Below are 13,534 nucleotides of genomic sequence, written 5' to 3' on the forward strand. Positions count from 1 at the left end.
CATTTTGGTGGTAACTGAAAGCTGCTTCTCCATGTTTAGTTCTGACTATAGGTTCAGATATCAGACCTGTATGGCCATAGCCAGGCTATAGTCCCAGATGACTATGAAGTCTTGATGCATGGTTCTAGTTTTTAACCTTTTAACTAGTTTATTTTTCTAATATAATTGGTTTCATTTTTCTGTTCTGTGACTTTGAGTACCTTTGAGTACCTTGAAAAGCGCTATATAAATTGTATGTATGTATGTATTATTATTATTAGTGTGGTTGCCTTGAAGCAAACCTTCATTTGAAGTAAATCATAAAGTCCAATTTGCAGTTAATTCTACCTACGGTGGGTGCACCGGTATATATCTATGGCAAATCAGTAGCATTACCTTCTTTTATGTCATTTCAAGTATGGATAACACTGTGGCAAAAAAAAAACATTCTCTTCCACCTCAAGAACTTAGCCAAACTCCATTCCACCCTCACTCTGCCTGATGCTGAAAAGCTAGTCCACGCCTCCTCCAGGTTGGACTACTGTAACGCACTTCTCATCGGGATCCCTAGTAAGAGCCTTCAAAGGCTCCAATACATCCAGAACAGCGCTACCTCACACTCATCCTCCACTCACTCCACTGGCTCCCCATCTCATCCCGGACCAAATACAAGATATCCCTGCTAACTCATCAATGCATCCATCCACAGAAACACTCCTTAATTCCTACCTCAAGGAATTGGTCTCCCTACAACCCTCAACTCGCAACCTCCGCTCTTCAAACACTAAACTCCTCAAACCCACCAAGACCAACCTGCGCACCATGGGTCGGCCGGGCCTTATACTCGGTCACCCCGAACTGTGGAACGCCATCCCTGCCCCCCTGAGAGCACCACAGTCATGGCTGAGAGAAGTAGGGGTGCTGGGGGGGCTGGAGCACCCCCCCCATCAAAACAGATTTCTGTTACTAGGCCTAATACATATGCTGTATCACAGTATCAGCACCTTATACTGGTTAATTGCCTGTGTCAGTTGATGTTTTTAGTTGTGTGTTTCTTCTGTTTTTGAGGGGCCCTCCTACATCCAGCTTTTAGTTAACGTCCACAAACTTCATCCTAAACAAACATTAAATTCCCATTGACAATGAATGGAGAATTTGACAGCATAGTGTCTGAGCATATTTTACATCATGATGATGTACGATGATAAGAGCGCCCCTCACTTCACACAGGTGTGATTTTTATTTTATGCATTTGCTCTTTGTAGCACTTTGAGATGAAGGAATGAAGATTTTGACGGTGTTTCTGTATATTTTAGTGTGTTTATGTGTCATCCAATTAGATAAACCTTGAGGTAATTATGGATTATATCAACAACTGAAAATGTCCTGTGCGTTTTCCTTCCTTTGCTCCATATAAGGCTGTGTGGTAATGCTCATGAGGAACTAGCCCAGCAAAAGGAGGCGATCATGACTGGACAAAGAAATCAGCTCTACTGGAGGAGTTGCGGTTAAGTACCAAGGGCACAACTGACCTGCTCTCTGACCACAGCTGCCCCAACAATACAGGGGCAATGGGGTGATGCCATCTGAACCTGTGTGTCGTGGGCCTTTGTCACTAAAAATGCTTTAATTTTGAAGCTCGCTTCACAAACTGCTCACCTCTTAACTTGCTATTGATACTGTATGTCAGACCAAGCAGACCAGCTGTATCATAGCCTAAGGGGTGCGCACGCTTTTCCGAAATACCATTGGACCGACATGTGGAAAACGACCGGATTGTATCAAAGCCTAAAGCTTATCAAACTGGTGGGAGGGGCGCTTGAAATGAAAATGATTGACAATTACTGCTGGAGCTGTAAAATATCTTCCCTTATGGGGGTCCCTGGCATATCTCTTCAAATGGGGGTCCACAGGCTAATAAGTGTCAATTTGAGGGTCCTTGACATGAAAAAGTTTGAGAACCACTGTCATATACAACCAACATCACGAGCTGGCCACATGAAGTCCGAGATCCACATGAAGCCAGCCCTTCCCATTAATCTTCATTAATTTTTATATTTTGCTATTAAGTTAGAAGCAATATCATTGGACAGATAGGAGTAAATTCCCTGTCAAACCAATGAAGTGCAGGTTCCATAAAATATCATTCGGAATAAAGTGAGCAGACTTTATCTATAGGCCTGAAATCCATTGCCACCCCCACCCCTTTCATTACATAAGTTCACAAGGAGAGAAGGCACATTGATTCCACCAGCTCTGTCCGCCAAAGTCAGCTATTTAACATGAGTCAGGTCAAAGTGACCCGAAGGCCCTGGGTGTCACAAAAACACGAAGACCCTGGGAGGGTTAAGGAATTAGACAGCAGGATGCATGTTCAAAGATAATTCTGAAAGAAGTGTCTCCTTCCTCCACTCCGATTGCTCATTTGGCTTTCTGTTTCCCAAAAAAGTGGTTGAGTTTTTCGCAATTGTACAACTTCATCGACTCGGCTTTCTGCTTCAACCCCTCATCTCGGTAGAGCTGTGCACGGTTCGCCAAGACCGACTTGTGTTGCATTTCCTTCCAGCAGTTGCTTTGCAGGTGTTTTATGTAGTCACTTTCAATGGTCTTCTCCAGATCATCCAGCGCTGCCCCATGGTACTCCTTCTGGAAATCCTTATCCACGTAGTATGGCACGGCCCTGTGCTGCGTCGCCCTCGACACCAGCCCCATGGCCGGTGAGAGACTGTAGGGTGGATTGGTATCCATCATCGCCATGAAGAGCAACACCATCATGTAAAGGAGCAGCACAAGTGCCATGAAGGTGCTGCGGCCGTGGTTTCTGTTCTCGTGTGCCGCATGTCGCCGGTTGGTCTGATACTGATAGTAGGATGCTCTGTTGGTGTAGACGCTGATGTTATCTGTGGGAAACCGTCCTCCAAAGAAGATGTTGAACAGCTCTTCAGGCGAAATGTTTGCCTCGAAGCGGTTGTGGCGTGCATAGGCACCACCATGGTGGTGGGACGACGACACGCCCGTCGAGGCTGGAGACTGATGCCCACATTGGTCATACTGCTGCCGCTTGTCAGCGTTGCTCAGCACGGCATATGCATTCCCTATTGCTTTGAATGCATCGGTCGCTCCCGGTGCGAAGTTCTTGTCAGGGTGAAACTTCAGCGCCAAATTTCTGTACGCCTTCTTTAGGTCTTCGTCACTGGCGTCCTTGGAAACGCCAAGGACCTCGTAGAAGTCTCTGCAGTTCTTTATCCTCAGGACGCCAAGGCACTGATCCTCTGAGTAGCTCTTCCTGTCTTCACCACTTCCTTTACTCTTATCATTATTATTTGCAATGTCTTCTTTCTTGGCAGTTTTCGAGGGCTTTGTTTCCGGGGCCATATTGTCCACTTCCTTTGATGATCCAATCCAAAGGCCTGTTTGCTCTATGTCACGTCAGTCTTATTTGTATATAGACCCATTATCAGAACACGTCACGATGACGTCACAGACACACTGTGTGCGTGATGTGGTTTCCATGGATGTAGTTGGTTATACTCTTCATGTAATATGAATGTTGTTTACACTAACCTCCCTCGAGTCGGACAGGACAGGGTCTAATAATGGCATGACTATGACGATGTTGGAGTTGATGTTTGCAGTCATCATCTATAATGAAGCTATGATGTATGACTCCAAATATGGGCAAGGTTTCAGCCCAATGTGAGCCTACTCCTAGAACTAGAATCATAGTAGATACCAGTAAGACGCCCTGAGGGCAAGAAGAGACCTTGCCCTAAAGGGTGAGGTCACGTGCACGCATCCGCCTGGGTGACGGCAGACTGCTGGGCGAGTGCTGGTTCTTTGGCATGGGGTGTCAGATCAACATATGGAATTAATTCTGTACTGGCCATATATGGAGCGTGCCTTGAGTGTACAGGGTTTGATGAGGTCAGATCAACATATGGAAGAGATCTAAGGGTTTGAGGTCAGATGTAGAGTTGCTAGCCGGCTCCATATATGCAGATCTAGGTGATGATCCAGTATGAAGATCAGATCATCATTCCAGTATGGTTATCCAGGGTTAGATGAGGTCAGTGTCGTAATCTTCATATATGGAGATAGCCATACTGTATGGTGGCGTGATCATATATGGAGGTGTGATGTCATGAGACGTGACCATATATGGAGGCGTGACCATATATGGAGGTGTGATGTCACAGGGCGTGACAATATATGGAGGCGTGACTAACTTGACGGGAGATGCAGGTTTTCATCATAAATGCAACCTACGGTCGCAATTTAAAAAATAGATGCTTCAGATTATAGCCCCTGGCTATGATCTGGGCTAATTTTCCCGTCTTCAATGTATTTACATATAGTACAGTTAACATACCCACAAGGCACAAGAAAGAGAGGGAGACCGAAGAACACCTGGCGCAGGGACCTTGAGACTGACATCAAGCAGTGTGGACTGACATGGAAACAGCTGGAAAAGAAGGCCCAGGATAGAGGACTCTGGTGGACTGTAGTCAACGGCCTATGCTCCATGAAAAAGAGCGATAGACATAAGTTAAGTACAGTTAATATAGAACTGTTATTCAGGCACATTTATAGACACCTTTTTTGGCCCACCCTATGTGACGCAAAATACCTCACAGATCTACAATCTAACAACGACTTAAGGTGGCCTTACACTAGCCGATTTTTTTCAATCTGAAATCTGTTAGCACCACACACTACAGGATAATCGGAGCGGGGCAGAGCAAATATCAAACATTCTTGATGTTGATCGGGCCGATCCCGATCGCTCTTTGATCGGTCGGGCACCCCCCGAGCGTCAAAAATGCCCGATTATCGGCTAGTGTAAGGCCACCTTAAATTATTAAATGAAACATTTCATAAAATGTAATACATGAAAGATAAACTAACTAAATGTGTGGAGGTACTATATTGGCCAACTGGTAGGATGAACATGACATATTCATCTCTCCATGATTTGTGCTTGGGGATGCTATACATCTCCTTTTCTCAGTGCAAGGGAGAAAGGTGAAATTATTCTCCTGCCTGAAATGGTTCTAAAAAGTGGTGACAGTTTTGACAAGTAAGTAATCATTTTAATTTGGTATTGATATTTTAATTGTATACCTATCTTTGATCCACACCTCAACTTGATACATCATACAAAGCAGTTGTAGTAAAGTTATTTCACTTAACATAACAACAATGTACATTGCCTGACAAAATGTTCCAGCAGAAAGCAACCTCTCCAAATGATATCATGTCACAAGAAATTTGACATGAACAGCACATATTGTGGAATGTAGGACAAGATAAGATGTAAGATAATGTTAAGGTAATGTAGTAGTAGCAGATGCTGTGGTGGTGATTCTGTCTCAACTCCAACTGCAAGATATTATCAAAAGCTATACACATTCTTTGTGATTTCTCAGCTTCCTAGCTTGGAAAGCAAAACAATGGAACTCAAGTTGGCAAGTTAACAGAGGCAAGTTAACAGAGGCAACATGGCAATGCCATGTGTAGCTGCTGTGGAAAATTAAACATTTGGTAGGATCCCTAAGGAATGGGTCTTGGACAAGCGCTCTTATCATAAGTCCATTACTGCCTTTCCATTCCCAGATCAGATCTGAATTACACTGTAACTAAAGTGGACACACTTTTAATTAGTGTCTGCAATTAGTGACCTTTTGTTCTAGTGAAATTTAAATCTTATACAATCACATTCTACTAGACAATTGTGTGCTTCTGATTTTGTCCCAGTAATTTGTGGAAGGCCGTTTCAGAATGACAATCCCGCTCCCCCCATGGTTTGTTGAGATGAATGAGGAAGAACTCGACCGGCCTGCACAGGTCTGGGCATCTACCTGTAGGTACAGCAGAGGTAAGATTCTTGTTCATCACTGTGGAGACTGATTAGATTCCTTCAAGGTGCATCCGGCTTGGCTGGGCGCTCCCAAGGAACACCATCGGCACCATGCTTGCGACTGGGAAACCAGCGGGGAGGGTGCCTGCGGAACTGGATAGTGTGCTCCTCCGCAAGTTAGTTAGTTGATGACAGATCTGACTCAATGACAGATGAAAAGCTGCTAGCGATGTATCGGAGGAGACGTGGTTGTGAAAGGGACTATAAAAATCACACACGTGTGAAATGAGGGGCGCTCTTGTCATCGACTCATCGTACATCAATTTATGTTAGCGGACATTTGACATTGCTACATAAGGTGGTCCCTTATTGGCCAAGTGCTCCCACCAACATGTGATTGGTTAGACGATTTGCTCGTTTACATATGACGTAAGTTTTCCATTCAATGTCAATGGCGTTTATTGTTTTGATGTTTAATTTAGTCATATTTAGCGGAATTATCAGCTCTCATCATCATACATAATCCTGCATCATCTCATACTGGCCAATCAGAATTCCTGTTGCCTGTGATTGGTTGGCTGATTTGCTCGTTTACATATGACGTAAATTTTCCCTTCAATGTCAATGGCGCTTAATGTTTAATTTACGTCATATTTAGCGGAATTCTAACGTCATTTCTCCGTTCATTGTCAATGGCAAATATTGAGACGGGCGGGGACAAGATTTAGCAGACCTTTGACCTGAATTCCCCTTTCATTGTCAATGGCAAATCTTGAGACGTGTGGGGATAAAAGGCTGTTCATAGAAAGGGCTAGCGCCCCTTACGAATGGGAGAACTGGGGAGAGGGAGAGAAAAAAAAAAAAATATAGTGCATTCATGCATGTCTATCTGTCTAATCTCGTCTTAACTAGTCCGAAAGCAAACCACGGCCATTGAAATTGAGTTTGTTTTTACAATATAACATTCTCCACTATTATGGGATGGCTTTTCACTAGCTACAACATTGATGCTGCAATTTGCTTCCATTCAGGTACAAAGAGATAAGAGTGACTTCAAGTTGGCTGACATTTGGCGTTCAAGTCAGGGCTCTGTACAGGCCAGTCAAATTCTTTCTCACTCATCACAACAACCCATTTCTAGAACATGGGGAGTGTCATTCTGAACTCAGAAAATGGCCTTCCGCAAACTGTCGCCATAAAATTGGAAGCACACGATTGTTGCTGTAGTATTAAGATTTTAATTTACTGGAACAAAGGGTGTTAATTAGAAACACTAATTAGAAAGGGTGTCCACTTATTGCCATTCACTGGAACACAGGGCGGTAATTAGAAACAATAATTAGAAAGGGTGTGTTCAGACCGTCCACTGACTTTTGCTCATATATTGTACAGTATGTCACTTTGAGAACAATGTCAGTGGTTCTCATTCTCAATGTGGGGTCGACGGGGGGTTCCAGGGGGTCCCCAGCTAAATGACAGATATTTAGGAACCAAATGGACCCTTATTGGTCTGTAACTCGGAGTGTAAAAATGGAAACAAACTGTGGGGGTCCTTGAAATTAAAATGGTTGAGAATCACTGCTAGAGCCGTAAAACCGTCCTTGGCATCTTTTCAAATGGGGGCCCGCGGTGTGAAAATGTTTGAGAACCACTGGTGTAGCAATCTGAGAATCCCATCGGCAAATACCGGGAAAACAGGGACCCCTGACGTGAGTCAACACGTCAGGGGTCTTGAGGTCTTGAGAGACTACTGGTGTAGTGGTTCGACTGACTGTCCGGTAATGTAAAGGTTCTAGGTACACTCCCAGGCTACAGCAAACTCAGTCTAGTGACAATATGCAAGTATCTCTGAACAAGTATCAGCTAAATGTTTAATGTATTTTTTTTGCCATGTTATTCTGTTTACAAACAACCATACTCTGTTTTAAACCTAAGGCTCAAGGCCACAAAATAGTCAATGTCTCCAAACAGGACTGTTGTCCAAATTGTATGCTTTGCCAGTTTAACTGACTTTTTTCACTGCCAAACTGTCTAAATCCATCTGGACCGTCCATCTCAGCAGTCTGTAGCAGGGAATTGAGTGAGTGCCTCATAACCTCACAAACACTATTATCTCTGATAATTCGCAAAGCGATTAATGATGTCAGCACAGCTGCCATTTCTCCAACATCAACCCTCTATCCTCTCGTCTGTTTCCTCCATCTGCTCTGCCATGTCCTGCGTGCCATCACTGGTGGAGGCCGGGCAGGGGTGGGAGGCAATATCTTGTTGTTCAGAGCTCTGACCATTTCCTGCAGGCGCAACACAAAGAAATCCATGTATGAGTAACTTGACAGTTACATTTTGACAATAAGATATTACCGTCAACATGGGGACAACCCTGAAGCTCAGCTCATGCTTCCTTCAATGTTCTTATCGGGGGGGTTCCCGGTAGGATGTAGCGTGTGTGGAAGGAACACGTCATTCCAGTTCCTAAGTATAGAGACCAGGCTCATGTGCATAATGATCAATATTTCCTGACAGGATTGTTTTCCATATTGTACGCTTTGACAGATAAAACTAACTTGCCAAATAGCGCCGTTCCTTTCACTGTCATACATGTCTATATCAATCTGGACCATTCACCTCTGAGAAGTCTAGTCTGTAGCAGAGAACAGAGTTCGGTCTCAAGTCTGCACATAATTTAGTTTGGGTGTGCATCCCCAGGTAGGGAAGGACTACTTTGGACAGATGCTATGTTTGATGTTTACCCTTTACTTTAATTGTTTTCTTTGGCACCGTTTACTAACTGCTTACTCTGGTGTTGAGTGACTAGAGTAAGAGTTCCTTTACTCTGATCTTGCACTTCGTAAGTCGCCTAAATGTCTCAATTCTAAATTGTGATAGGAACAGGTGTTATACTTTGACCAAAACTTATCAACTGGTTTTCACTTGGGACCAAACGGAATACTCCTCCATTAACACCCCGAACGCCCGGGCGTATTTGGAACCATTACATCAGGGTGCCCTGATGTAATGCAGCTTCAGGGCCTAATGCAGCTTCAGGGCCTATTTCAAGGTTGCTCCGCATCATTTTGGAAGTAGCTAGATGTAGCCAAAACACCCCCGAGGGGATCGACAACAACGGGAAGTATGATTACTTCTAACATGACAAGAGTTATTCACGTTTGAAGATTTTTCCTCCCATCCACTAAAATGGAGGGGGACCACTTTGGATAACGTCCCAACCGGAAATGACATCGAATGCTCAATCGACGCTACCAGCATGTAGACCAGTGCGCTCCGTTATATGAATAAAGACAGCACTTTTCATTAATCTCTGTCCTGGGCGCGGAGCAGGATTATTTGATAGGACGGAGACCTCCGTTTTTGTCGCTCGGGGTGTTAAAAAGGACCATAGCGCCAGCCGCCATCAATCTCTCAGTCTAATCACAGCTTAAGCCATATTTTGCCATACTTTTCCCATTGCTAAACTTTTCCCATTGCTAAAGTTTAATAAGTCATGGACATTTTGCTAGACTTTATAAATAATTCAGACTTTCACACTGTATTGAAATAAATGTAATCTAATTACATCTTTAAAAAAATCTAACAAAACTCCATTTCTCTCATTGTTTGTGCACCAACCCCACACCACCCCTTTCACAGCGGCCGGATGGCAACCGTGAGGTTCCCAGTTTGATCCCGGGTTCCCCCAGAGTTAGTGTCGAAGTGTCCTTGAGCAAGATTTGATGTGCAGGTTAGTGCCTTGCATGGTTTCCTCCATCATCGGTGTATGAATGAATGGGTGAATGTAATGCACAATCTATGTAAAGCGCTTTGGGTAAAATCGCTATATAAATGCACCATTTACAGACAGATGCATGCTGAAGACCCATTCATCACCAGGCTTTGGCTTTTGTGTATATTTTTTAAATTCAGTATATAGGACCACAATGGGATGGGTTCAAGGCTTTTTTTTGGTCCTCCTTTTAGCATTGCTTGTGTAATTGTGCTTGCAACTTGTTAATAAAGTATTCAATCAATCTACCAAAATGGGTCCCGATTGAGAAACACCCACCTGTGCTGCTTTCACACTCTTTCTTCTCAGTGAGGAATGTACGCTGCATCATTAGTCTCTTCATTGTGTGACACTTGTACTTGAGCTCTGGGGTGCCATTTTTGTTCCCTTTGAGAGCACGCAAGCACGCACACGCACACGCGCACACACACACACACACACACACACACACACACACACACACACACACACACACACACACACACACACACACACACACACAACATTAATAACCTCACTGACTAATTATTAACACGACTGCCAAGGATGTAATATTACGTCACATCAAATCCAACGCTTGACTGCCAAGGACGCACTATTAGGTCCTATGGTCTTTTCAGTGCTTTACGATATGATACGATATGTATGAATGATACTAGGTTGCTAGGAGACAGTATCCTGGCCCAGCCAGCGTGCTTTCTGGTATAGAGGGGCAGGTAGCGCATGGAGCAAGCATTGGATAATATTGGTTCACCGATCTGAGTCTACACAATTAGAGTTTTATTTTGTGGCTTCCTGAGTCCTGACATGAAAATGTTTGAGAACCGATGAAAAGCATTTTGTGAAAAAAAAGCTATACAAATAAAGTTTGTTCTAATTATTATTATCATTTAGAAGAAGAAACATACCCTTTGATGGCCCCTCCTCAAACAGCACACATGTACCCATCACATCTGTAGCAGGGTGGGAGAAAGTACAAGAACATAACTGCTGCTGTCAGGCAGAAACATTGAATGATTTGTATCAGTGGCAATGCAAATTCTACTTCCATGTCTACATGTACTGTATGAGGTATGGATGCACACATACAATGAAACTTTGTACCAAATAATTATGTCAATTATGTTATTTTTTTTGCCTGGCTTCAGAAGACGTGGGTTATACCAAGGAATTCAATTTCTTTTTGCCCTTCAGTCGTTTGAGAATGCAAAAGTCGTGCAAGATCAAGATGCAATCTTCAGGTAATTCAACTAGCACGGGGGATATATCCCTCATGCCAGATGAATCACATGTTACTGTAGAATTTCTTTGCTTTGCTGCAGCAATGTGAAGAAGGAAATTGCGGGATTTACTGGCCTCCACTTCATGTTACAGCTGTGTTTTGAAACCCATTATTGTGCCCTTCCTATGTAGAAGTAACGTTTTTCAACGTGCAGAATCTGTGTGGTCTTAATATTCAGCATTATTGTGTTACTGTTAAATCCTCTATGTAGGGAATTGATTGATTGATTGAAAAAAATGTAGAATTGGTACATTTCAAACAAGTCTAGTCAATACAAAAACTGTTACTGTGGACGACACTACAACAGGGTCCACCATTTTCAATTCATCAGAACATTTAGAGACGTACCAATATACAATTCTATAAAAAACAGGAAATCATCATATAAAGAAAGTAAAATCCCTTTTTTACTTTCTTTATGATGATGATTTCCTGTTTTTTTATAGAATTGTATATGTGTTACTAACTGTTATAATAAATAATGTACAGTATGGGGAAAAAGGGGCAGGGGGGAACTCAGACTTCATTTACAGGGGCCAGTTTCGAATGGCAGCCGTCCGTAGACCTGCTCTTTGAGAGCGGTTTTGAAGGAGTCAAGGGATTTACATGTCTTAACGGCTGTTGGTAGGGCGTTCCACATTTTAGTGGCATAGGAGCGGCATGAATTGAATCCCTTGTTTGAGCCGAATCTGGGTTGAATGTACCATACCTTCATAGTCCCCAACAAAAACACACTGCCCAAGTTGCATCATGGGCCTCTCACTGTCGATGTCCTTGAACAGAAAGAGAAGCAGCATTCAGTGTTCAGAACTTCATTCTGACGTGATGGTGAATGTGAATGTCTGAATATGTTCATCATGCATATATACTGCATATATATAACTCTTTTTTCACATTTTTTTTTGTTTTTATCCCTTAGCTTTTAGTGTTTATTTATTTTCTAATTAAGTTGTTTTTATTTTGTTGCTATTCCTCTGCCCCCACGTAATGTGTCAATGGGTACTCAGAAAAGCGCTATATAATTTTGAGATATTATTATTATTAATTCATATTATTATTATTATACTGTCAGTGTTTAGTCACTGCATTTAAACTGCACCAGACATTTTTTACTGCAGATCCTCACCAGTATCTTGCAGCTGCCACGTAACTTGGACAGGTCATTGTTCATTATCCCAGACAGCTCCACCACCACCAGTTGCTCCTGCAGAAAGTAACGTGTGTGGAAACATGAATGAGGAACATGGACAAAGAACAAATATTCTCAAATCTTCTATTATCTATAGAGCTGTAATAGGTTGGAAGTTGGAACTCGTTACCATAAAGTGCATAACCAATACAAATACAAAATTCACCTTTAAAAGCTTGTTAAAAGAACACCTTATGCAAACAATCCTGTAGTAACCCCTGGAAACATATTTAAAATGTATAATGTGTTGAAAGTGATTTTTGTTTGTGAACTAATTGTAAGGAATGTCTTTGTTAAAATGTTTGTCTGTGTCGGACCACAGGAAGACTAGCTTAATTTTGTCATGGCAAAAGCTAATGGGAATCCTAACAAACAACAACAATAAACAATGAATGGAGTTCATTCAACTCAGCTATCTTTAGCTATGGCAGTGGGTTTTCAACCAGTGGTCGGGGTACCACCATGCAGTGGGCCTTGAGGGGGTTCACTTCCAGGTGGTCCCCAGCTAAATGATGGAGAGTTGGTAACCAAATGGACCCTTGTAGATCTTTAACTCTTGAGAGCGTAAAATGAAACCAAATGGACCTGGGACTCAAGAGTTAGATTATTGTTTAAAGAAAATCTGCATTACTTAATTTACAAGAAGTCTACACATTTAGAGAGAATGTAGAAGAATTGTTATTTTTATCATGGTGCCACTTAGCCATAGTTCACATGATGACGCTCGTATGTTTCAGGTGCCACTTAGCTCTGGTCCATAGCCTTACTGCTCGCCTCTTGCTGCCGTGCCGGCATTAGAGCTATGGACCAGAGCTAGGTGCCACTGCAAACAACATAGGCATACATGATCATACAGCATGGAATTGTGGACACTTATCCAACTGTAAGAAAATATTCTTTATTTTTGGTTCCGAGAGGTATCAAATGGTGGTCCGTGGTCTGTGGCTCAAATGCCGAATAAATAATGGGCCTTGATATGAAAAGGGTTGAAAACCATATGGTAAGCTAACGCCATGTAAAATAATGAGGATGAACATATTCAGACATTCACATTCACCATTTTGATGCATTGAACATGGTGGACCCTCTTGTAAACAAGTGTAATGCTTAATTGGGTCGTCCACTCACAGTTAACAGCATTTGTATTGAGTTTGTGCTTGAAATGTACTGTAATTCTGCAAACTGTTAATACATATTTCAATCAATCAATCAATGACGTCAGATATTGCCAATGCTAATGCTAAATATATAATAAATATGGGCACATTCATACCTCCTCTTCCCATTCATCTTCCATAGTCGAATGTCTGGGCTGAAATAAGATTCAAGGCCGAATTATGAATATTGTGTTATTTACTTATTATCATGATACTGTAGCCGAGCTGCACACATAAACATAAACACACGCTTAATTCCCTTCCGCGAATCTACGGTGTGCGAGAAGCG

General features: G+C 42.5%; 2 protein-coding genes across 3 annotated transcripts; both read right to left on the minus strand.

Annotated features, from left to right (window-relative positions):
* Nucleotides 1–2,400: 2,400 nt before the first annotated feature.
* On the minus strand, nucleotides 2,401–3,354 carry LOC306923965 (dnaJ homolog subfamily C member 18-like; the record flags this gene model as incomplete). The annotated part of the gene is made up of 1 exon (XM_079502310.1): nucleotides 2,401–3,354. One exon carries the CDS (start codon nucleotides 3,352–3,354, stop codon nucleotides 2,401–2,403), a length of 954 nt encoding a protein of 317 aa, XP_079358436.1.
* A 4,321-nt stretch (nucleotides 3,355–7,675) lies between these two features.
* gtf3c6 (general transcription factor IIIC, polypeptide 6, alpha) lies at nucleotides 7,676–13,534 on the minus strand. Of its 2 annotated transcripts, XM_079500770.1 has the most exons (6): nucleotides 13,362–13,534; nucleotides 12,026–12,103; nucleotides 11,609–11,672; nucleotides 10,526–10,570; nucleotides 9,897–10,004; nucleotides 7,676–8,127 (listed from the first exon to the last, which is right to left on the minus strand). In XM_079500770.1, the coding sequence occupies exons 1-6, from the start codon at nucleotides 13,383–13,385 to the stop codon at nucleotides 8,006–8,008; spliced, it is 441 nt and encodes a 146-aa protein (XP_079356896.1). In that variant the 5' UTR covers nucleotides 13,386–13,534; the 3' UTR covers nucleotides 7,676–8,005. The 2 variants fall into 2 exon arrangements, with proteins under 2 accessions (XP_079356896.1, XP_079356897.1); XM_079500771.1 differs by lacking the exon at nucleotides 12,026–12,103.

This window comes from Electrona antarctica, assembly GCF_951216825.1.
Source record: "Electrona antarctica genome assembly, chromosome: 5".
NCBI lineage: Eukaryota > Metazoa > Chordata > Actinopteri > Myctophiformes > Myctophidae > Electrona > Electrona antarctica.